We start from the raw sequence: 26546 nt of genomic DNA on the forward strand, positions 1-26546 counted from the left end.
TAATCTCCTATGGAGAACCTTTGGTTAAAAAAAAGATGTTTTTAAAAATTATCAAATATTGCATTGAAGGAAGGGTTGAGGAGTTAATAACAAATAAGAAAACCAAATCTAATAAGGAGCGGTTTTCTTTAACCGAAATATTTTAGATTTTAGACATTAATTAATTGAAGAAGAAATTTTGGCAACTTTCACCTATATAAAGTACCTTATTGCTGCTATTCAGGACTTATACTCTTCACACATGTTTAAGGAATTAATTTTTGAAACAACAATCCAAGCAAAAAAGTACTCTTATGGACTCAAACTGTTCAATGAAGGAAGAAGTTGCTTAGTTCTTTAGTTGCTAGGTTAAGTCTCTGTTCGTGAATTGTAACTTATTTACGTTTGAAAACCCGTAATTATAGGTTAGGATAAACTTTAAAATTTTGTTTCTATTTCTATGGTAGAGTTAATTTTAATAGCGATAGATACAATTGAGTTGATTGTCGGGGAACGGTACTAAAGTTATTCCCTTTGGTTATTGAGTTATAACCTAAAAATTACATTTTGAAGTTAGTAAAGTTTTGAAAGCAAATCCTACACTAAAAAGTCATCATGAGTTTTACTCCCTTCAGTAAGGTAATTTTTTACGTTAAATTATTGTGTTTTTTAAGCTCCACACTTCACTAGTTGTTTGAGTCACGAAATCAGGCGAGACACAATTCACCTCCCCCCTGTTGGGCTCATGCCCATGTTGTCAAGCCAAAGGCTCAATGGCCTAATCCTATTCTCTTTATTTTTCCATTCCTATTTGGAATTGGATTCGGTTTATTCCTATTTTGAGTGGGTTTTGGCTTTAAGAGAAAGCACCACTCATAATCTATAAATAGGACAACCTTGGAGAATTATTCTATGCTTATTGATACAAGTCTTTGAAAGACTTAAGCACATAAGAGTGGTTTTTGAGAGAGCTTTCGTCAAGAGAGAAGAGAGAAGAAAAATATTTGTTTTGCTGCAGATTTTTATTCCGACTAGCCAATATTCAAATCACATGTTCCGATTCGTTAACCGTTGGATCGGGCTGAAATTTTGACTGAGTGTTCGTAACATCTTGGTCTTGGATTTGAATGGTGGAGATCAGATTTGATATCTCGTAGCATCTGATTTCGAGCCTCGAACAGCAGCTTCATTTTGTGGATTCTCCTCTTTCTTCAATTGATTAGTTGTTGCTCTTGTTACAGTTGTTGCTCCGTGTTTGGCACTTGTTATGTAGCCAATTTAGAGAACTTTTGTAACCCTCTTATTGTTATAGTGGAGCTTTTTGCATCTTTGTGATCCCGTGGTTTTTACCTTCGATTTGAAGGATTTTCCACGTTAAAATTTGGTGTTCTTTATCTTCTTTATTTTCGGGTTTCCCTCTTTCTCGTCATAACACCCCCCCCCCCTCCCATCCTCTCCTCGTGCCATGGTGCAACCTTAGAATAACACGAGTTGTGGGAGAGAGAATAGAAGGGAAAGTTACGGTGATATAAAATCCAAAAAACCAGACCAAACCGAATTAATTAGATACTTTGATTTTGATTTTTTGATACTTAAGAGTATTAATTTTCTGCAAATTCGGAGTACGATATGGTTTTCAATTTTAAGGTTTCGTTATTTTGGTTACTACCAAATTACCGATCTTTTTTACTAAATATTATACTCCCATAGGTTAGCATAGACTGATTGCTGCTGTTTAGAATGTTTGGTTGGAATTTAAACATTTATTGGCTGCAGTTTTAGAATGACTTGGACACCTCCAATTAGAATGTGTAATTGGATTTTGTGAGTAAGAGCAGGTGGCTCTTAAGTCTTAGTTGTTGTTGCTCGTTAGTTGTTGCTGCTCGTTAGTTGCTGCTGCAATTCGCAAGTTAGAAATCTATATATATATATATATAAAAGAAGGACAAAGAGTGCTGACATGGCACCTCTCATAGTCCAGGAAATGTATTTATCTATAATCTCATTTTTTTGGTTTTTTTTTCAATTTTACTGTTTATTTTTTGTTTAAAATTTAAACAAGTGCCAAATACAGTAGAGGAGAAGACATTGAAAATGAAATATACAAACACGGCCATTTCCAACCGTTTCATGACCTTCCATATTCCCAAAAGAAACTGTTCATTTAAATTCCTATATTTTCGTTATTTTTCTATGAAATTTCTCTTATAATCGTTTTCTTTAATTATTAAATGCTCTTTATTCATCTACGCGTTCTTCAATCGTTTCAAACTTTTATCCTCGGATTATAATTGCTTATTTAATTTGTTAGATAAATTATCTGGTGCCCGTTCTCATATATATTGTTATCTCGCTGTTAGATGCAACTCCCTCCTAGATCGTTTGGGAGAAGTTGCAACAAGGATGTATTTGATTTTCATCTACACGGATTAATATAAGGTGAAACTCTTTCTCACTTACTTTGGTCGACAACTTCTAATTAATTAACAAAATTTACTTTACTTTATCTTTATTTTCCTGCAGATCCACTTAAATACAATGGTTTTGTGTTGTTGGGGTTGTCATCAACGTTTCTACTATATTTTCTCAGTTGCATTTTTCCGGTATGATTGCAACAAATATGGAGCAAAGTCACACTGAGAAGTCAAAATTGTTTCTTAACCAGAGGTATACAAATACAACTCCTCTTTCTTTTATATCATAACTATGAATATGATCACCAAAGGGATATTCTCTAGAGGCAAGTTATTTTCTATTATGACAACAATATTTTTTCCCTTCAATTATTTTATTCTGGTATTAGCTTTTATTAATTCAAATTATTTGATTTTGTAGTTTTCTGAACCAGCATATTGTTCTACTGATGGGAGAAATCGGTCAACTATCTTTTGAAGATACTATAATCCACCACTGTTTTTATTTAATCTTTTCACTGTTATTAGTTTTCTGTCTTATCTTCTACATATTTTTATTTGGAGCAATCTCAATGTTCAATAGACTGGTATCTTTGTATTTAAATAAAGTTTAATGCAAAATATATCCTTCATGGCTTTCTATGACAGAAAAAGAAATATGATAACCAAATGACATATAAAGTCCATTAGTTTTAAGGAAGATGTAAGGTTATGAACGAGATATATTGATGCAATTTGTATCAGCACTATAAAAATAAATATGGACTGATATTGGCATTTTTCTGTATCATCTCAGCATTATCTTAGTATGAGTTTTTGTCAATAATAAAATTCTGACTGCTCATAACAAAAAATAGAAAAAGAAAAAGAGTAAACGAAAATAGGTTTTTCCAGTAAGATCTAACTTCTTTCCTGTCTACCTTAAATATATTTTAAAATTTTAATGTTGATTTAGGGTTAGTTAGAATTACTTCTTATAAATTCTTCTTTTGTGGGTGCCTGAGTTGGGTATGATTGTAATTTTCTGAGAAACAAGTTGTGTGGATTCAGAAATTTTACGAATTCAAGTTAAGAAATTTTTGACTAATTTTCGGTCATGAGTTTACAAGGAAGACATGTCATTGCTTTAATTAAGTCAGGACTAACCAAAACTGAGGTGATAATTTTCTAATATCTTTTATACTGGGAATCCTACGAAAATGTCCCAACTAAGTCTGAACTCACTTCACGTGATTTTGATTTATCTCAATATATGGTTTAAATGTGAATTTCTTGGCAGTATGCTTTACCGAATTTTTGACAAATTAATTATTTTGATTTGTTAATAGTATGGAGTTAACATTTGTATTTTCAAAGCTTTGTTCTTTTTATATTTGGCCAGCAAATTTTTTTATTGATTAAATTAAGTTAAAGACTTAAAGTAAAATATTTTCAACCGTTAAATGACATACTTTCTCCCTTTTTGAAAAGCAAATTTGCTGCCATGCTTCTCATTCATGCTTTTCAACTGTGATGACTAAAATTGTGTGTCTGTAGTGTCTGCTATTTAGCATCATTGGCTTGAGGACATTCGTTAAGAACCTTGATCAATTTATTAGCCTTGGATGTAAACTTATCTTGGACGTTACTTTGTATTTGCCTCATTTGGACTTATTTTTTTCTCCATTTCTATTTTTTGGTAATCGATAGATGCAAAAGAAGAACACAAGAAAGTTTGAGAAAGCGTTTCTAGCTTGCTTTTCTTTCTTTCTTTTTTTAACGCGATCCATGCATGGTGATGACTGAATTTTTCATTATTTTATGAACTTTTGCCGATATTCAAAATAGCTGGAAATGTATAAGCAACATACATAAGCAAGCATATATCCATAAAGAAGTAACGATTCTCTAGATTTGATAATTGATCTGCTTAGGTAGTATTATCCTCTTTTTTTCTCTCATTTTCAAAATTTTCAAGCTCAGAAAAACATCTAATGTGAGTAATATTTATGAACAATAATTAATTAGGAATAGAAGGTGAATACGTTACACCAGAAGTCTGTAACAAATTTATTAGTTACATAATTAATACTCTGTATTACAGCTAGAGCACTAAATTTTATTTACGAAAAACGTTTAATGAGAAAGAGACGAGTGAAATTCCCATCATTGCATTTGTTTTTCTGATCTTTTTCATATATAATTTCTTTCCTTACATTTTTTCTAGCTTTTTGTATGTATGCCTTGCATTTATATTTTAATTTTTGTTAGAATTATGAAAATGACGCTTTTCTATTTCGATTGTATTTACAAAATAAAAAATAAAAAAAATCAACTTGTGGCCCAATATACATATATATAAAGGAGGAAATGAAAGAGCTGAGAGACATAATTATCTAATTTCTGGTGCTTTTGGCTTTTTACCCTATTTTTTAATAAAAAATTTAATAAATTCATGAGTTTACAATGTGTACCTACAAGGTGAAATAAATACCAATAAAGAATTGTGAAGGCAATAAAGAAGTGCAGAAGTTAGGATTGTAAGATTTTCAACATTTATGTCTCTCTTTTTTCCTTCTTCTATTTAATTACCTATCCTTTAAATACCTTACATAATATTTCAGTTCTAAAATTAATTCGCACATTTTAAATTTAACTTTCAGCTACAACTTTATATATCACTTATAATTGTAGATTTTGAAAGGACTTTTCACCACTAATTTCTGAATACCTCTATATAAATAGAAACACCATATGAATTCACCATCTCACCTTTTAACAAACTAAATCCAAATCTTGTGTAGTATGAATTAGCAGAAATATATAAAAACAAGGATGAAAGAAGTGAGGAACCAAGGCATTAACAATTCAAGGCCATTTGTAATTCTAAAGAATCATCAAAACTCTTGCTATCTTGACCTCCAATTGAATATCATGAGGTGGAGAAAAAAGAAGAAAGGAAGTAACAGTTAGAAATTTTGTAGAAGCTTGCTCAGAAACTACGGTAAAATTTAATATATTTGTGTGCATGTGATTTTTTGTCTTGATATCTTTTTTTTTTTCCGTTGAAGCACTTTGACTTTATAGGAAATAATGATGAGAGTATTTTAAGATTTTTTTTTTTTTTGAAAATTTTGCATAAAATTAGGAAGAGATTAAGCGGAGGAAAAGAAAAATAAGAACAAGCAAATGGAAAAGGAAAGAGAAATAGAAAAAATAGAAAAGGGAAAGAAAGGGAATTTTGCAGCTGAAATTGGAGCTTAATTTGAGAAGAATATTTCATATAGTTTGTTCCGAATATGATAGGTTTCAATTACTTTATTTTTCCTTTTTCTTTACTACTTCATGTTTTATTTAAAAAATAAGAAAAAATTATAAAAAGTACTCATAACTATATAAAAAAAAATTAAATGTACAAACAAATTACTCTCTTTGATTTAATTTATGTGAACCTTTTTGGAGTATGAGCGATAAACTGACTATTTTATTGTGAATTTGAACATAGAATTTTCAAATATGCAGAAACTAAAATACTATAAATCACAATAGTTAATAATTCAGAATATTTAAAAAGTATTTCTAAAAATGTGTTCAAAGATAGATTTATTGGACTTTTAAATAGTAATAGATTCACATAAAATAGAACAGAGGGAATATATATTAATATACATAAAGATCTATCTATATGTGCAAACACATACATAGAAAGTGAAAGTACTTTTTATTTGAAATAGAAATATAATAAGTATGACAAAAATAATTTCAAAAGAATCACTACATTCTAATTAAAAATTTGCACTTGAAAAAGAATTTTATAATCGCGCGAAGTGCAGCCAAATACACTAGTTTAGAATAATTGATGCTCGTTAGTTATTGTTGCTAGGGGTATACATAGGTCGAGTTTGGTTCGGATTTTACAATTATCAAACCAAACCAATTGTGTCGGATTATTAAATCTAAAGACCAAACCAAACCTATAAAACTCGGGTTTTTCACTTTCGGGTTATTCGGGTTTTTTCAGGGGGGTTTTTCCGGTAAAATCTTCCTAGAACAAAACATATAAATTATGCTCAACATATTTCTTTAGTCCTAGTAAGATACAACTATATAAAGTATTTTCCAAGAAAATAATACGAAATATGAGATATGTCATGGCATTATCCTAAAATATTCAACAATAAAGACAATAAAATTATGTAATATAAATATTGCTAATTAAAAAGCCATAATAAAAATAAACATAATCTAAAAGTACCAAGTCATGCTAAAATAAGTAGACTAATAAGGGATTATTAAATACATGACTAAACGCTAAAGAAAAAATAAAAATAGGCTATGCATTTTTATCTAAATTATTGCAAAACAAAAAATAGATATTCAATACATTCCCGTTCGTAGTATTGAATTAAATGTCTTTTGTTAGAATTAGTATTGATTTGATTTTGGTTTGGGCTTTTGTTAGCACTATTTAATTTACTAATGTTAATGGCTATAAAACTTATTGGAACATTCAAAAGTTCTAAGTCCAACCTTAAAATAATACCTCAAAAAATAAAATTATAAAATCTTTTAAGAAAGATTTATAAATTACATCACAATAAGTATATTTATATATTAAATATATCTAAAATTTATATATGTGTAATATCGGGTTGGTTTGATTTCGGTTTGACTTTCTTTAGTTAAAACCAAACCAAATCAATTATGGTCGGGTTTTTTTTTCCAACACCAAACCAAATCAAACCAACCCATAATCGGGTTTTTTTTCTCGGTTTGACTCAGATTATCGGGTTGGTGAGGTTTGTCAGTTTCCTTTGTACACCCCTAATTGCTGCAATAGGCAAGTGTTGCTACTTGTTCTTTAATATATATTTTTCAAGTCTGAACGTATGTTACTCGTCAATGTATACTATATGACAATTGCTATTCCTTTAAAAGAATACGATTCCTTTAAGGCATCAAACTGAAATCGTACCATATCAAACTAAACAAGAAATACCAACTGCACCGAACTACTTTAATGTGGTATTCGAAATAGAAAAATCGAATATTAAAAGTAACGAGCCGACATTCTTAAATAACGAAGTACTGAACGCCCACGAAAAATAGGGGATGAGACTATAATTTTGCCAATTTCTTTTAGTTAAAATGTCAAACCTGTCCAATAACTTGAAGTTGGGCTGTTTCTTGCCAATAGGTGGATTGGGTTGTATTTGCATGCCAATTTTCCTTTATGCTAAACTCCTAGTAATTTGTCAGAACTTCTAGCGAGCGTACTGAACTCCTTGTGATCCATTATGGGTCGTGACAAGCTCATCCACATGAATTTCCTAGTCATCCGCTAGGATATTTTTGTACTAAACTCCTCGTGATCTGCTTTGAGTTATGGCAAGTCAAATCTTCTGGCGATCCCTCAGGAATTGAACCTCAACTCCTGGCTGGAAGTTATTTTCATGCAATTTTTTTAAGCGGGGTCAAAAGTTAAACAGCAACATCGAAATAGCTTATTCGTGAAAATTTCTCTAAGTCATGTCCACCAACTATATTTGTTTAGCCCATATTATAAGACCAAACATTATGTTAATGTTAATGTTAATGTTAATGTTAATGTTAATGTTAATGTTAAGTCAACATAGTGGATAATTTCCACCAACGTAAATGTAATAACGAGGTGAACATAAACAAGACATTTGATAACAAGAGTAAAAACAAGGAACAATTATAATGTGTTAATTTTGCAGGCAGGCAGGTCGTTATGCAATACCATTTCTAATTTGAATTCATGTTATAGAATATTATATGGAGGGGGCATCAGGATTTAAGATTTGTAGGTCCAACTTTTAAGGTTTTTAGTATTGAACCTATTATTTTTTTAAAGTTGCGTATTCATATTTATTACAATTTTAATAAATTCTTACACATAAATTTATGTACGCGTTAAAATTATTGGGGTCAACTGCAGCCGATATTGGATTCATCCCTGATATCATATATAACTTTAGGCCAGCAAATTAAAAGATCCCAATGAGTAGAGCAAATTCACAGTAGAAATAACTAGCATTTCAGTCAATTAGAATTACGATAACAAATGGTCAATAGCTGTCACGACCCATTTCCTGAGCAAGCCGGGACTGGCATTCGATCACTAAACATGACCGAGCGAACCATCTCTGCTTATCAAATTTATTATATAACTCCAAACTTTATATGCAACAAGGCAATACTCTAACCAAATACTTTTGATTAATTTAAACATTTAAATAAATCAACTCCAAAACTTTATTCATAGTAACCAATGAAATACTGCTAAGTTATTATCAAAAACATCTGAATCTTAACCCAACGATTATGTCTATGAAGCCTCTACTGATAAACTAACTCACTGCTCAGGACATGAGGTTTCCTGGCCAGTTCTCTAAGTAAACAAAGAAATAACTAAATAAAGATGACTCAAAGGAATACTCCACGAACAAAAGCGGAGCTCATCAATAACACTGGAAGAGAAGGAAGTCCTAACCCGTAGCCTGCTCGCCTGCAAAACCGGTTCCTACGTTGTACCGCACACTAACGTAGGTTCCCAAAAGAGAACGTCAGTACCATCCATTGTACTCAGTGAATCTCAACAACAGGGGGCGAAACTTTAATAACATTTACATTACGAGCAAAGGTTCTAAATACATTTAAAACATAAAGCTTAAAAGAATAATTCTAAACTAATTGCATAATAGCAGTTATGAATATTCTAAAAGAAATTCTTTTCTTTTTCTTTCTTATAAAAAAATACTTCACTTTATACTTTGGGAGTTCCAACTATCCTGACTTAATTCTGTCTCAGTCACCGTGTGATCGGCACGGGTTTGATCTCAACCTGATCGAATAGGCCCAATCCACGAGGTGTCACTCACTTCATGGTTCTCAGCGCTCATGTATCATACCTTAGCATGGCTAAGTAATTTCTCAACAACGAGACCCTCGGCTCGTGTGCTCCCTACTTTGGCACAAGTAGTTTCAGGAAGTCAACGCCTTGGTCAGGACCCTCGGCCTGGACGATGACCTCTTCTCAGAATAAAGGATACTCCCAAAAATCTTTTCTTTCTACTTCTTCTTGTGACTTTTCAAGTCTAAATCTTTTCTTTTTGGAATATCATGTACATGCTCTGTCTGGTATCCTTAAATATAAAGCATGACATAAAAATGAAATAAACATCTAAAAGTATTTCTAAAGATTTTTGCTTCTTCATAAATTTTCAATATGAAAATAGCATATAAGAATAACACATTATATGCTGATTTTGACACCCATAAATTAACATCTGTCCAATTACAAAAAAGCGAAAGAAGCACATTCGAAGATTCTTACGTATTAAAATTAGTTTTAAATAATAAAACATTACTTTCTTATATTAGTAATGACATAATACTATTCAACATTATAGAAAAAGAAATTAAAGGTGATAGTGTGAACTTTTTGTTGGCCTGTTCCCATCTTTAATTGGTGCTAAATTTGCTCTCCATATAGCAAATTTAGCTATTGGAGATATTTTACTGGAAGTTGATAATAAGGTCTCCACCTAGCTGGAATTATAATCTAGTATTAATGTTCTTGTTGACCAATTTTAGAATACAGAAATCCATAACTATAGTTCTATTGGTGTTTAAGGTTTCACACGGTTAATTAAAGATTGCTATTAAAAGATTGCTTGACTGGTTAGAAACATTTATTTGTTTCTTGCTAGACTTTTGAAAATAATAAATTTATGCACGTATATCATAATAAATTATCTAAACTTTTGCTAGAAAAATTCTAAGTTAATAGGTACTCACTCGCTCCAATTAAGCAAATATAAACTTTTTTAAGCAATTCGTCAAACATCTTGTATGCATGCTTTTGTGAGTTAAACCACTTTAGTAAAGGGTTATATCAACTCACCTCAAACCAATACGTAGACCCCAGTCCAATTTATACCCGTCAAACAATTGATTCTACAAACCAATGCATTTTAATTAATTTCAAAGTTTTACACCGAAACATGAACTTTATTGTTGATATAGAGTAATAAGGGAATTAACTATTTAATTCTTACCTATTACTACTGTAGGGTAATTGACCATAAGGAATTTTTACATACCTGAGTTCAACAATTAGTGATTTGTAAACAACCTTAGAACTTTGGGTGCAATTTCGTGGCTGGCTCTGCGTTAGTAATAGAACGTGAAGTGTTCTTTTTTGAGAATCTCCTTTTGTTTAAACTTTTCACAACCCTTGTCTTTTGGCTAAGGCTTTCACGCCTTTACTGTCAAGAGCCCTTTATGGGCTTAAGGCTCACGTTTTTTTATTTCAATTATTTATTTTCCTTTTTTTTGACTTAACTAGTATTTAATGATACCCACTTTTAATAATTAACAATATTAAAACTATTAATATTTTCCTAATTGTATATCCAATATATATATATATATATATATATATATATATATATATATATATATATATATATATCACTATAGGCAAGATAAAAATAATAAAATAGTAATAATTTAGTTCTATAGTTAGCATGTCTCGAAACTTTTATAAATTTGAGGAGTGATACAATAGCCCCGATGATTTGTCCCACTTATTTCTCAGCCTTTTGCTATCTATCCCACTTATTTCTCTTTATATTCGTTGAAAGAAACATTCGAAACTGACAGCTTGTTTGGATGGTTGTTATGTATCGATTCATAAAGTAACGCATAATATAGTATTGTATTGTATTGTACTGTATCGTTTTGATGTATACCATATTTGGATAGATTGTATTGTTTAATTTCTTGTTGTTTCATGATATCATGCACCAACAATATGAATAATAAACTTGCAATATAATAAAGAAAAAGTAAGGTACAAGATAAAATTATTATATAAAAAGGTAGGGTAAAGGATAAAAATACGATTATTTAATAATATGGAAGGGCAAGATGAGAGGAAAAAAATAAGGTAACGATGCGTCCCACCAAATTGGTTGTTCCGTAAAGTGGAGTTTTTAGCCTTTAGATAACAACGAATTTAATGATACGATCAGGAACAGAGCTAGACCTTCGGATGCGGGTTCGACAAACCTAGTGACTTTGTTCAAAACCGTGTATTTGTGTTTAAGAATTCATTGAATATGTACAAATTATTAATTTAGAATTCAGTAAATTAGAATCAATAGAATCTCGAACCCTTTAGCTTCGAATCCTGGTTTCGCCTCTGGATATAATACAATAAAAATTTAAGTAACAATTAAAACAAACATTACATTTAACGTAACAATTCGATACAATACAACAGGTAACAACCATCCAAACAAGCTGTGAATGACAAGCAGCAACGTAATTTTCAAGCCAAAAGCCAAGGTGTTGGATGACTACGTTCTAGAATCTTCATGAACCAAAAAGAAAAAAAGGCTTGGTGAAATTACTAATGGATAAAGAAGCAAGAATTACAGAAGAAGATAATACTAAAATGATTCAAAATGTGTAAGAATCAATACCTCCATTCTTTGAAGTAGCTAGCACACTGCTAATTATCTAATTCTCATTAAAAGCTCTGTGATTTCTCTTCCTGGTAATGTGTATATACTTAGTAACAACGATAAACCGCCCCCTATACGCAAACACTTCACCATTACAATAATAATAGCCAGTTGTTACTAACAAAACATCTGCTCCTAGAGTATGCAAAAAGGAACACGAGGCAAGATGATAGTGGAGATTTCATTCTCTCGCAGATTTATATATGAGGCCACTGAAACATCATCTGGGGTAGAATGAACTGTGAGAGATGTTGGCAATTGAAGCCGAATCACCTTCTCTATGGGGATAAGATGGAGTATCCCAAGGGTCGTGAAGCTCCATGGTTTTCTCATCTACAAACGGAGGATTAGTCGGTGCAGGTAACTCTTCTTCTTTCTTTACCAGCATCTGCAATGCCTTGGACATAGATGGTCTTAATCCCGGAACCTCTTGTGTGCACAATAGCCCGACATGTACCACTCTTAAAACCTCATTTTTTACATTGATAGTATGGTAGTTGTGCAACATAAGATTTGGATCAAACAATTCCTCTACTCTCCCATGTTGAAAATGCTGCCATGCCTGTTTTCATCCAATATACGGAAACAGCTAAACCGATGAGCAAAAACTTTCTATATATTGAAAGTGCATATAAGAATTTGTTCACAACTTACAATAGAAATTAAGCTGTCAGAGTATTCAGTGTGTTTGCTTCTATTGTTCTGCCTTCCAGTAACAATCTCCAATAAAAGAACACCAAAGCTGTAAACATCTGCCTTTTCGGTTAATTGGCCATGGGCTAAGTATTCTGGGGCCATATATCCTCTGCAAAGGAAAGAATAGAAAATTAACCATTGACTGAGAGATAACTAATTAACCTACTGGCTGTAAGTATTCAGTGAACTAATGTTTTGAACTACAATTTAAATGGTGAAAGAAAAGAATCACTAACAAAGTCCCAGCAATGGCAGTGCTTATGTGACTCTTGTCTTCTTGGAAAGACCTGGCCAACCCAAAATCAGCAATTTTCGCTCTGAGCCTTGAATCCAAAAGAATATTGCTGGCTTTTATATCTCTATGAATAATCCTCGTCTTATTGTTTTCGTGGAGGTAGACCAAACCTTCTGCAGTCCCTATAATGATTTCAAATCTTTTTTCCCAGTTCAGTGTTTTACCTTTGCTAGGGTCTGCTGATTTCAACGTACAGGGTCAATTCAATTAGTTTCATGCCAATAAGAATCAGGAGTGCGTTAAAGTCATTGCAGCAGTTGTATAAAACAATTTAAGATAGAGCAAAGTTCTGCTACTGCTACTCACCGAAGATAAACCGATCAAGACTCTGGTTCGGGAGGAACTCATATACAAGAAGACTTTCAGGTCCAGAACAGCTGCATCCTAATAGCCTTACTAGATTTTTGTGCTCAACACTGCTAATAATGTTGACTTCGTTGTAAAAATCTGCAGCTCTGTGTTTGTTATTGAAGAACAGCCTTTTAACAGCAATCTCTCTCCCATCTTGTAGAACTCCCTGACAACGTAAGCATAGGGGTGTTCATAAAAATCCGAAAAACCGAACCAAACCGAAAATCAAACCAAACCGACCAAAAAAACCAATACTTTTTGGTTTGGTTTGGTTTTGGTTTTGAAATTTAAAAACCGATCAAATTTGGTTTGGGTTTGGTTTTAATAAAAAAAAAAAATCGAACCAAACCGAATATAGGAGTAGCTATTTTAAATTTATTATTATACCTATATATATATGTATACTTTTATACAAAATTTCAAAAATTTTATTTTAAATGTTAATCGTTTGCACTTTTAGTATAGTTCTTCACCTTTGCATTTTAGTTTGATTGGTAGTTTTCTTTTGTTAAGTGTAAGAATCTATTTCATGTTAAAAATAACATATTTTTAATTGAGTCCTTAAATTATTCATCACTATTTGATTCAATTATCATCAATATATCTTGGTAAATAATAGATTTCTCAAAGGGCAATTGATTTGATAGTGTTACTTTGAAATGTGGTCGCCGAAATATGTGTTTGGTAGTGTATGTCTTATATTTAAGAAAAAACCGACAAATAACCGAAAAAACTGAAAAACCGACATAAACTGAATCGAGAAAAAATCGACTTAATTGGTTTGGTTTGGTTTGGTTCTAATATTTGAAAAACCGACTTACTTGGTTTGGTTTCTTTTTAGGGAAAAATCGATCCAAACCGAACCATGAACACCCCTACGTAAGCATATCGTATAAACTTACTCTGATGTGATCATGTGGATACTCGTAATTGTGAATTATAGTTATGGATAAACTGAAAACATAAAGATGTTAAGCAGTGCAATATTCTCAGCCCACTACCTTGTAAACTGTACCAAATCCACCTTGACCAAGCTTGTTCGCCTCATCAAAAGACCCGGTGGCTTTCTCAAGAGTTGAATACTTGAAGTTCAGGCTACTATCGTTAAGAGTCTTCACTAATTTCTCCACATCATTGGAACCTGGATATTTCAAACTCTTAGTTACTTCGTAAATACTCAAAGCTAAAGCCTTTAGCTGAAATATTACCAAAGGTTTTACCTTTTCTCTTCTTCTGTATTTGTTTGTTCTTCCACATATAAAAGGCGATAACAGCTCCCACTACCAAAACGACCACAGCACTAACAACAGCAATTACAATTACTACCACATTTCCTGAAAATATGTACTATCAGCCACATGGTCCCCATGACAGTTTGAAAAGAAGAAGACAGAATAAAGATTACCATTTGATGATGAGTCTCCACTGGTAGCTATAGCGTTAAGAAAATTAACATCCGAGTATCTCATGAAGCATCCAGTGTACAATGCTCGGCCTTCTGACCAGGGTAAGCACCCCATCATAGAGGCAGATGCATTTTGCAAACAAGCTCGGCACGAGTTAGCACTCAGTGTTCTCCAGCAGTCAGCTTGGACATAAGCTGTCTCGTTTGTTGCCCCGGGCACTGCCACTTCAGCGCGTGCATAGCCATTACTGTTTGGTGCATTAGCAACAGCTTGCTGAACAGCCTGCCTAGCGGTTTGTTGGAACAAAGAACCCTTTCTGGTTCTATTTCCACAGACATGTCTGTCTTCAGGTCCTAAATACTGGTCATAGAATGTGTAATTCTCAGCCCGCATAAAGCAGCCATCGAGATAAATTCGCCCTCCATTGTAAGGAAAGCACTGAGGAAGGACTGTTCGGGCTTCGGCATAGCATAAGACACAGTCAAGTAAAGAAAGATCACCATAGCACTGTGCTAGTCCATAGTTAGCGTCCAGTCCAGTGCCGGTGACTGCTACTCCATAGCCTCTAGTTCTCATTTGTTCACTTATGGTTTCCATTGTGGCAACAAAATTTGGGACATAAATTGTAGTATTATGCTCGTGTTGGTTACCGCATATGATCTGGACCGGTTGAGATCTGGGTTCCGCCTCGGATACATTTGGTAGAAGTAAAATTGATAGAATAACAAATAGTCTAAATGCAACTAATGTCACTACTTCCTCCATTGCCCGGTCGCAAGATCTTAGATTGATGAATTGCCTGCTCAACATAGGACGGATTTGAGTAGAATACTTCAGGGACTTTTTAAGTGAAATCAATCAAATATAAGAAGGTCAAACTGCTAAATAAAAGCTATGAAGAGTTAAATCTTTATTAAATTGTATTCTTTCTTGTAAAGGTCGAGCAATATGAAAACCATGAAGAATTGACAAGGTAGCTTCCTTTCATAACCAAAAGGTTTGACAACAAAGTCCAAAGACTACAATCATGTCACCTTTATTTCTGTAAATTCGTTTTCCACCTTTATTAACAATCATTGAGTCATGCCAAGAAGTCTTGGTTTCACATTCATTTCCCAAAATCTGATATTTTTCGCTCAAAGCAACATCAAAAAGAGACCAGAAAAACTTCATGGTTCAAACTACTGCAGCATCCTATATTAGACTAAGATTTAATTTATATTTACTGACACTGTAACAAATCTTTACACTGCCAGTATATTTTAATCTGTTGTAGCAAATGATCTACCTTATTTTTCATGTTACTAATCTCACTTATTATGAACGATTACATATAATTATACTGTATTTTAGATAATCTGATTGTGAGTGTATAAAAATTAAACTCATTAGTCTAAAAGAAGTCTATGCACGTGGTAAATAAAATATGAGACAAATTGAAAATTTTGTTTGTGTTCCATCTAGAAACAAAAGAAAGGTCAGCATTGAATGATTATACCAAAAAACCAACCACAATGATTAACAAATATAAAAGTGAGACCCCACCTCATTACCACTTGGCTCAAGCCAGATAATAAGACTAATGTGCCACAATTGACCAGTTTGCCATCACATTTCCAACTCACAACTTAGACCCCCCATCTTCAATACACCAAAAAAAAAAAGGTCCATCTTTTTTTCTCTTCTTCTTATTGTACTTCTCTCTATTTATGTTTTTATGCAAAAAGCTCAAAACTTGATGCCCATGATTCAGAATTAGAGGAACAAACTAACAAAAGATACGGGAAAAGAAGAAGGGGAATTTCCTTTGTTTATTTGCAGTCAACCTGATCATAACAAATTTTAAGAGTTCTCTTACTGATTTTATACGAAGCTTAAGACCAAAGAATGGTCTTGCAAGTAAATTGACAAAATGGGAAGCTCTTTTCTCCAGAAATTAAGTCATGATTGCCTAAAAAGTACGATTAAAAAGAAGAAACAAGAATTACAAAATCCTCAGAGTTGAACTGTATACAGAGATTCTCAATTTTCAATGACTAGTTCTTTTCAGCTTCTTCAGTGGCCGAAAATAGAGAAAAAGTCAAAGCTAAATGTAGAAAAAGCTTTTAGCTCAAAGACACCAAGGGAAACTTCAATTTCAGGAAATAAAACAACTTGAGAACCAAAATATTTACCTTTTGTTCACATGGGGTTCCCGAAAATCGATTTCTTGAGCAAGATCGCTGGAGAAAACTGTTCAGCTGCTTTAACAACTCTAACAAAGAACAGAGGAGAGTGACGAAGAAAAAATAAAGGAACGATAAGTAAAGGGATGAAATTAATTTTATTATTAATAGGATGAGGGGTTAGTAAATGAGAGAATCTAAGGAGAAGAAACAAGTGAAAGATTTTGTAGAGGGGATATTTTGTCAAAGAGGAGACTTAAAAATCAGCAGCTATGGCCTATGGGGTATAATGGAGGAACCAAAATGCGGTTATTTTTTACTCAAAATACGGAAATAAGTGTTAAACAAAAATTACCAAATTATATATAACGCCACAAAAAGTGGCGCTATACAGTAACGGTAACTGCACCGTTACTGTATAGCGCCACTTTTTGTGGCGCTATATTAATTAAAAGCTGACGCATCTTACATAGCGCCACTATTAATGGAGCTATACACCTTATTAAAAAATCCTCCGTCTTCTTCTTCTTCGTTTCATTCTAACTCCATTATTTTACTCCCTCTTGGTCCCCCCCCCCCCCAATTTCTGATCGATTCTGCCCCATTTTAAAAAAAAAAATTGAGTCCTCCCGGCACATAAAAGTTGAAGATTGGTGGTCCCACAGTCGAGTAGAGCTTCGTGTTATTGTGGATTCACTCTTCTGGAGTCAAAATTTTGATCTATTTACTTTACGAAAATTCTAAATCGAGGTATTTCGATTTATTTTAAGTTGAAACTTTTATAACAATGCATTTTACTTGATTTGTATGTGTTCTATTTCGGTTTGTGTTTATTTTTTCCAAAACTAGCATGTTAAATTTTATCTGGATTTAATTTTAGTGTTGTATAAAAATATGTAAATTAGTCTAAAAAATGTGTTTGTTAATATCCTCATGTATATTTATGTGTTTTTATGCCGTTTAGTTTAGATTATTTTTTAGCGTAGTAAAATGTAGACCTTTTTAGCGTAGTAAAACGTAGACCCTTTTAGCGTAGTAAAATTTAGAGCTTTGTAGCATAGTATTGTGTAGTATTTTAGCTTAGAATTTTTATAATTATGGGTAGTATTATGGGCCTATAAAAATCTAGCACGAAACCCATAATTATAAAAATTCTAAGCTAAAAAATATGAATTTAAAATATAAAAAAACACATAATTATTAATGATAGTTATTAAAAATTATAATTTACAGTTGACGACATGGATGCACCTATACGTCCCGGCCCTTGAACGTCGGAGCTACTACCCCTACAGCCCCAGCATAGATCCGAGCATATATGGGGGGGGGGAGTTGCTTACGCAGACTTTTCGGGGCAGGAGAGTGGATTTATTGTGGGAGTTTTTGACTCCTCCCCGCGTTCTACATCCCCGTGTGGTCCATCACCTGGAGGAGATGGGATTATATAGGATCATTAGCATTGGCCGGATACAACTCGACTATGCTTTGATCACGGCATTGATTGAGCGGTGGCGACCGGAGACGCACACTTTCCATCTGCCCATCGGCGAAGCCACCATCACACTCCAGGACGTCGAGATTTTATATGGCATGTCCACTGATGGCTTGCCAGTTTTACTACCTGGGAATATGAGATATTTTAATCGGGATTCATATATGGATATGCTGCACAGGCTCACGGGCTTCAGGTCCGAGGACCTAGATGTAGCAATTGGGAGCAGTCGTATGTAGTTGGTCCCCATTAGAGACCACTTGGTGCAGATCCACAATACTATCACCGACGACTCAGCGGAGGTGGATGTGGAGCAATATACGAGGCTGTTGTTGCTCCTTCTATTTGGGGGGTCTTGTTCCCGAACACTTCGGGGAACCTAGTGAGCCTCCGTTTTCTGCATCATATTGCGGACTTCGATGATACAGTCAGCTACATCTGGGGTGGTGCTGTCCTATCATTTTTGTACAGGCAGTTGTGTCGGGCATCCATGGGCACACAGAGAGACGTTTCTGGCTTTCTGCCACTTCTACAGGTGACAACTTATTCAAATAATATGTCCTTTAGTTACAATTCTACCTAGTTATAGTTAATCTTTACGTCAACTTTGTATGTTAGGTTTGGGTGTGGGAGCGATTTCTGCAGCTTCGGCCACCTCTACCACAGCTACCAGCTAATGTACATATTCCTGATCTCCCTCTAGCTTGTAGGTGGGTATTGCGTCGTAGACTTGCACGAGAGTATCATGGCCATCATAATCTCCCCTTCTGTAGGGATGTGTTGGATTTTCTGGAGGACGCACAGGTGAATATCTAACTAAACTTACCAATTATTGTTTAACTAGGTGTTGCGCATACTAACAGTTTGTGTTATTATTTGTTATCCGGATTTCATCGTACAGCGAAGAGCTGATAGGTACCCTGCCAGCGTATTGCACGCACGGCCGCCATATTTGGAGGGCTTCCGTCCCTCTCACGTGCCTCGATATTGTCGAGCATCATGCCTCAGAGCGAGTATTTCGTCAGTTTGGATTTCTGCAGCCTATACCGACTCGGCCTGCATGGGATCCTTTACATTATGAGAGGGATGATCGGATGAGGGTGGACGACACATTTATTGATTGGCTGGCAGCGCAGTTGGGTATTTGGGACAGCCGAGGGACTTGACCCCAGCTCCGCAACACTTTCCTATCGAAGTTTATATGGCATGGTACCGCACTGTTTCCCGACTTTTTATCGGGAACCCAGTTCATCAGGTAGATGATCGGTACGTCTCATACGCCGGGAGACATGAGGCTCTGGTATGTTTTCTGTTATTATCAATTACATTAATAGTAATTTCGAGTCAAATACGTAGTTTATATTAAAAACTTTTGTCCAGGCGATTGGATTGCATACCGTATATCGTATAGGGTAACAGATGCAGAGTTATGTCCACGATCCTGTGATCATGCAGGACTATAGTCGTCGTTTCATGGATGTGGCTGCCCAGACACTGCAGCGAGGCCGATCGGATCAGCGTTTGGCACACGAGCCAGATTATGTTGACCCAGCCACGTACCAGCGAGGTCGTGGTATGCCACGAGGTGGTGGCCGACGAGCTGTTATTGCTCCCCGACGACCTGCTGGTGCTGGACGACGTGGTCGTGGGCGGAGAGGAGGTCCCTAGCAAGGGGGCTTTGAGGCTCCTGCTGATGATGTTGCTGCTGATATGGGAGGTGGCATGCATGAGACCGACATGCCGTCTTACAGCCTTGGCATTTATGACACTCCAGGGACGTCGCAGGTGACCCCATCGGGTCAATTCTTGATCACGGGCTCAGATTTTCAAGGAGTGGAGTTGGGTAGATATTTCCCTGGCCCGTCTACCACTGATGAGTCTCAACCGATCCGAGATTTTGAAAGTGGGCGCCGACTGAGTTATGGCAGCTCATCACATGCGCAGGTATGAGTTGTTAATGTATAATTTTTTGTGAATTGTTATGTAGTTTTCTATACTATGTTTGATATTATTATGTAGCCTTCTACTGGACCTGACAGCACCACTGATACATGTCATCATGTGCCGTATCCGGCCATAAGGAGACGACTTGATGGTGATGATCCTGATAGCATACCCGGGCGGCAGGGGATGCGCCTCAGGCCAACGGCTACTTTGAGACACACCGGATGCGGGACACATTGATTCGGTCTTCCATTTTTTTGTTTTTTTGGTGTAAATAATATTTTTGTATACATTAACAACAATATTTAATCGAATATGACAGTTACTTTTTCTAGTTCTCATTTCGTTTTATAGTATTTGGTATAGTAACACAACAATTTAAACTTAACTTCCACTTAAATTAAAATAAAATTTAGTACAACAAACAAGGAAAACATACTACAACACAAACACAAACATAACAGGCCAACATAATAAAAATACATGAAATATGAAAATGACACTAAACACATACACGCCAATGTTTAGTCCTAGTTGACATTTATTCTTCGCTCCAACCACTTAAATCGTTCTTCCATTTGTTCTTTTTCTTCTTCTAACTCTTTCACTCTCGCCTTCACCTCCGCAAGTTCCCGTTTATATTTTTCGTTGCGTTCCTTGTGTGCTTCACAATTCCATTCTGCTCTCCATCTTTTATCTTTCACCTCCTTCAGTTTCTCCCTCATTTCTATAATAATTCTATCTCCCTCCTTTTGTATTCTCTGCTGGTATAACCACATATTATGAAAATCCTGTAGTCTCTTCCTGTAGCTTTCCTGATAACATGGTTCCTCAGCCCATTCATCAAATTCACAAGTAGGTTCGTCGGGTTGCTTGTACAACGTGTTCATATAGCATCAATAGCGGCGTCCAGCGTTAGCACCTTCCCACCCACAATCCATCATGCATGGTTTTCCACAGAAGCAAATTGGTGGACGACCAGGTTGAGCCATTTGTGAAATATTTGCTTATAATAAAAAAACCTTACTTACTTTTAATGAAATATTTCTGGGGGAAATTTTGAGCACACAAAATAACTACAATGAGCCCATTATTTATAGGCGAAACAACACACATATAGCGCCATATCTAATGGCGCTATATTAGATAGCGCCATATCTAATGGCGCCATATCATGATGTTTACAAGACGACTTTATGTCAGCCGGTCAGCTTTTTCAGTTGGACAAGACAACACACACATAGCGCCATATATAATGGTACACATAGTTGGTCTCCGCATAACCAACACGTTGAAAACACTTGATGGCATGTGAGCAAGGCATGTGGTAGATTGACCATTTCCCACATGAGCATAACCTTGTAGATTCATTTACAGTATATACATTATTACCCCGATTATTATGGATAGCGGTGCGAACTTCAAAAATACCTCGTTCGTTATCATATTGCAAAAAGGAATGCCAATTTGCTCGTCGTCTGTATTTCTCTAATCTCTTCATAGGCACTGGCATAAATTCAACACCCCTTTCCATCAATTCCGTTGCAGCTGCAGACCGTTGCACAAACCTCTCCACCATCTACTTGAACGACATACGCACCATGGCTGTGACGAGCAATCCTCTTGCCGACTTTAATAACCTGTTGAAGGACTCTGACACGTTTATAGTAAGAATTCCCCAGCGTCTGCCACCATCTGCATGCAACGTCCACTTTTCAGGGTCATGTCGCATTAACCAACGATATGCTGCCTCGTCTTCTTGCCTGATAGAATCCATATGCCTCCGGAATTTATGTTGTTGGTGGTCTGTTGCTTCCATCCACATCAAATCATGTAGATCCTTTTTGGGATGTGCCTTCTAGAAATTGGCCTTCAAGTGCCTCACATAGTAACGATGGTATACATAAGGTTCTTGCCATGCAGGAAGGTTCTCCACAGAACTTAATATACCCCCGTGTCGATCAGATATTAGACAAATACCTGAACGATGTTTGACAACGTGCTCTTTCAGGTGGTTCAAAAACATTGTCCACGTCTCTGTGCTTTCATTGGCACAAATAGCAAAGGCTAGAGGAAATATCTGTCCATTAGCATCCACTTTCACGGCTATCAATAACTTGATATCATACTTTCCATAGACATGAGTTACGTCTATGGATATTACGGGCCGGCAATACGGAAAACCATCAATTGCTGGCTTAAACGCCCAGAACACGTAATTGAATATATATTCTGGTTTACCCGGACTTCGCTCAAGCTTCCATTCAACAACTGTTCCGGGGTTAAAGTGCTGCAGTGCAGCCATGTACCTAGGCAGATCCGCAAATGACTTATCCCAGTTACTATAGACTATTTCAAACGCTCTTTTGCGCCCAAGATATGCCTTTCTTTTAGTAATTGTGTGGCCATGTTCCTGATGGAGTGCTGTAATGCACTCTTTGATTTTATACCTTATGGACGCTTCGATGTGCAGAATAAGTACAAGAGATATCAAGTCAATATCCAAGTTGAAGTGATTCCCGTTGAAAGTGTCCATTTCGCATGTGTGGGTGAGAATGTATTTACCCACTTTCCACATACCTGTCTTCTTCTTCGACGCACGCAACATCCAATTACATGGCCAAAACCACCTGCGACAAATAGCCTTGTATACCGTCGGACTTGACTCCGATACCTGCATCTCATGACACTCTTTTAATATTGTGCATTTTACAAGCCCTGCTTACGCGTGCTTTATCAGGAAAAAACATCCCCTTTGCAAGCACCGTTGGTCTAGACTCATCCCACATTGTTGTCCGGATTTCATCAAAATCCCTTGTGAGAGCTTCCACATCCGGCACGGCTGGCAAGTTATCAATATAAGGAATCTCCCTTGAATGAAACGACACTTCAGACTCGTACACTTTTCGTCTATGGGGGGCTCTCTTCAAATCGGGTCCTTCCTCCTCGTCCTCTTCATCACCATCCTCACGAGCAAATGGTGTCTCGTCTCCCGATTCATCGGCATTGTTATCGTAATCGCTGTTCTCTTCCTCACTCTGTGCATCTGCCAGATCCTGATGTAATACGTCGTTTTCGGGCAATTGAGTGAGTACGGGTAGTTCAACTTGCTCGTTTTCACTGCACATTTCAACAAAAATATAAGCTACTAAATTAATAAATGCTTTACATATGGCTATATCATTTCACTTACAAGTCGTAATGTGATGACATTCCATGATGGACGTTTTCAGTTAGGTGATGACTACCGGATGGGCCACTTGTAAAATTCATATCCGGCCAGTACCCCCTATTAAATAAATGAGCGTTAAAATTAATTCAATACGTCAAAAATATACATAATTAACACAAATGAAAATTGAAGTTTACCACTCTTCTTGTGAATTATGGAAAGGAGGGTATAAATTATTTTCTCGCTACTCATTCGCCGACGGTGATAAATTTAAATCAAGAAAAAATCTTTCATCCGGAACATGTGCGGCAAAAACTGATCCAGAATAACCACCCGATGACTGGGGGTTATCTCTACTACGCACAACCTCGTTTTTTGGAACGTCTTCGATCTTCACGTACATCTCCAACATTGTGATTACAAGAAATTCTCGGCGTTCGTCCGGAGTCCTCAGGAAATCACTCAAAGTGTCATCATCGTCGATGTTAAACTTTGAGTAAAAAGCAACTCCTTGCGGCGTAACGGAATACGGATATCTTTCGGTTACTTTGAGTATCACTGAACGTTTTCTCACACTCATTTTTTTGCATAACAACGATATCAATGTTTCGTACTCCATTGAAAGTGGCAATTTAACATTACACTTAGCAGGTAAACTGTAGCCCACAGAGTTATTCTCCATCACAACCTCACCCCCTCCCCCCAATATAATGATACTCTTATTCTACGTTCTTCAGACATAATAAAAAAATGCTGGAGAATTTAACAACAATAGAAACCAACAAGAGTTAAAAAAATATTTTGAATGAAGATATGCGATTCTACGATGTTTATATAGGAAATGGCTAGCCGGGGAGGTTTTTTCTTTTTTGTATATAGCACCACAAAAAGTGGCTTTATACGCTTTTGAATTATTGAACGCAGAAATTATTGGTGGGGTCAGGTAATAAGGGGTATAACTTCATTAATAGTGGCGCTATGTAAGATGTGTCAGCCTTTAATTAATATAGCGCCACAAAAAGTGGCGCTATACAGTAACGGTGCAGTTACCGTTACTGTATAGCGCCACTTTTTGTGGCGTTATATATAGTTTGGTAACTTTTTTTTTTAACACTCTTTTCCGTATTTTGAGTCAAAAAGAACCACATTTTGGTTCCGGACTCGAGGAGAGACTTTGAAATAAACGGGCTACTTTTAACTGAAACTTCCTTACACGACCACGTAGCCTTTTCTGTGTGGTCGTCGTTTCTCACGAGTTGGGTTAAAACTGTGAATTTTCAGCCTTTTTTAATTAAATTTTTTAAAATTTATATATACTAAGTGTAAATAATTTTTTATACCATAAGTGTAATTTAATCTATTGAACAAAGCTACTTGTCTTCTTTTGCAAGTAAATTGTACTTATTTTTAATTACCTTGTTGACTTGATAATGTAAGAAAATTAATTTTGTCAATGCATATATAGGAGTAGGGGTGTACATAGGTCGGGTTGGTTCGGATTTTACAATTATCAAACCAAACCAATTGTGTCGGATTATTAAATCTAAAGATCAAACCAAACCAATAAAACTCAGGTTTTTCACTCTAGGGTTTTCTCGGGTTATTCGGGTTTTTTTTTCCGGTAAAATCTTCGTAGAACAAAAAATATAAACTATGCTCAAAATATTTCTTTAGTCCTAGTAAGATACAACTATATAAAGTATTTTTCAAGAAAATAATACGAAATATGAGATATGTCATGGCATTATTCTAAATTATTCAACAATAAAGACAATAAAATTATGTAATATAAATATTGCTAACTAAAAAGCCATAATAAAAATAAACATAATCTAAAAGTACTAAGTCATGCTAAAATTAGTAAACTAATAAGGGATTATTAAATACATGACTAAACGCTAAAGAAAAAATAAAAATAGGTTATTCATTTTTATCTAAATTATTGCAAAACAAAAAATAGATATTCAATACATTCCCGTTCGTAGTATTGAATTAAATGTCTTTTGTTAGAATTAGTATTGATTTGATTTTGGTTTTGGCTTTTATTAGCACTATTTAATTTACTAATGTTAATGGCTATAAAACTTATTGGAACATTCAAAAGTTCTAAGTCCAACCTTAAAATAATACCTCAAAAAATAAATTATAAAATCTTTTAAGAAAGATTTATAAATTACATCACAATAAGTATATTTATATATTAAATATATCTAAAATTTATATATACGTAATATCGGGTTGGTTTAGTTTCGGTTTGACTTTTTTTAGTTAAAACCAAATCAAACCAATTATGGTCGGGTTTTTTTTTCCAACACCAAACCAAATGAAACCAACCTATAGTCGGGTTTTTTTTTCTCGGTTTGACTCGGATTATCGGATTGGTGCGGTTTGTCGGTTTCCTTTGTATACCCCTATATTACATGACTTAGTTTATATATATGATCAGTATAAAAATCTTTAGCAAGTTGTTTGCCTTGTTTTTCAAGTTAATAATCCCACTCTTTTTAGGATTTAAATTATATATACATGTTAAGATTTTTACACAATAAGTATTGTTTAATCTATGATAGTATGTAAGTTATCGTTTTTATTAGATTACTAATTAATAATAACAACGACAACAGTAAGATTTTATAGTGATAAAGTAGGTGTAAAATTGTCAAAATGATCTGGTTTACGACATCACTAACCAAATATTAACACTTAGATATTACTTATCATTTTAACCTTTAAAGTATATATCAATAAGCAAGATAACGACTGCTTTTGGTACAGAACCAGATTGATCATCACCTTGTTGACACTTATATCATCCATTTAAGACTGCTCGGCCCACCACTTAATTTTATCTACTTGTCTCGAAGAGATGATGTAGACTGAAGAACTTCCACATTCATCTGAAAACCCTATTCACGAGAACACACGACTATTAAAAAACGAGAAAAAATAAAAAGAAGAAAAAGAATACTTTTCTAGAAACAGCATTTTACCCTAGAAAAATGTCATGGGTATTAATGTTACTATTGCTTTTCTATTACTAATAACATTACTATAAAGAGACCAATACTGAAAGACGCAAATGACCCTGCTTGAGGC

General features: G+C 34.8%; 1 protein-coding gene and 1 long non-coding RNA gene across 3 annotated transcripts; both read right to left on the reverse strand.

The window, feature by feature from the left end:
- Positions 1–8617: 8617 nt before the first annotated feature.
- Positions 8618–10647, reverse strand: LOC142174661 (uncharacterized). The gene is made up of 3 exons (XR_012703602.1): positions 10502–10647; positions 10303–10355; positions 8618–8936 (listed from the first exon to the last, which is right to left on the reverse strand). It is a non-coding gene; the product is annotated as an uncharacterized LOC142174661 (long non-coding RNA).
- A 1144-nt stretch (positions 10648–11791) lies between these two features.
- Positions 11792–17118, reverse strand: LOC107823620 (cysteine-rich receptor-like protein kinase 2). 2 transcript variants are annotated; one of them, XM_016651244.2, is made up of 8 exons: positions 16852–17118; positions 14677–15476; positions 14492–14605; positions 14273–14412; positions 13227–13437; positions 12862–13096; positions 12584–12734; positions 11792–12491 (listed from the first exon to the last, which is right to left on the reverse strand). In XM_016651244.2, exons 2-8 carry the CDS (start codon positions 15440–15442, stop codon positions 12150–12152), a joined length of 1959 nt encoding a protein of 652 aa, XP_016506730.2. In that variant the 5' UTR covers positions 15443–15476; positions 16852–17118; the 3' UTR covers positions 11792–12149. The 2 variants fall into 2 exon arrangements, with proteins under 2 accessions (XP_016506730.2, XP_016506110.2); XM_016650624.2 differs by having other exon boundaries at positions 12862–13099.
- Positions 17119–26546: the final 9428 nt, after the last annotated feature.

The sequence above is a fragment of the Nicotiana tabacum genome, chromosome 20 (assembly GCF_000715075.1).
Source record: "Nicotiana tabacum cultivar K326 chromosome 20, ASM71507v2, whole genome shotgun sequence".
Classification (NCBI taxonomy): domain Eukaryota; kingdom Viridiplantae; phylum Streptophyta; class Magnoliopsida; order Solanales; family Solanaceae; genus Nicotiana; species Nicotiana tabacum.

Excerpts from the sequence above, each read along its gene's own strand:
- LOC107823620 (XM_016650624.2), bottom strand. The coding sequence starts at position 15,442 with ATGGAGGAAGTAGTGACATTAGTTGCATTTAGACTATTTGTTATTCTA. Across the intron at positions 12,735-12,861 it reads ACTGCCATTGCTGGGACTTT|AGGATATATGGCCCCAGAAT; the intron begins GTTAGTGATTCT and ends TTTCCTTTGCAG. Across the intron at positions 12,492-12,583 it reads CTGACAGCTTAATTTCTATT|GCATGGCAGCATTTTCAACA; the intron begins GTAAGTTGTGAA and ends GGATGAAAACAG.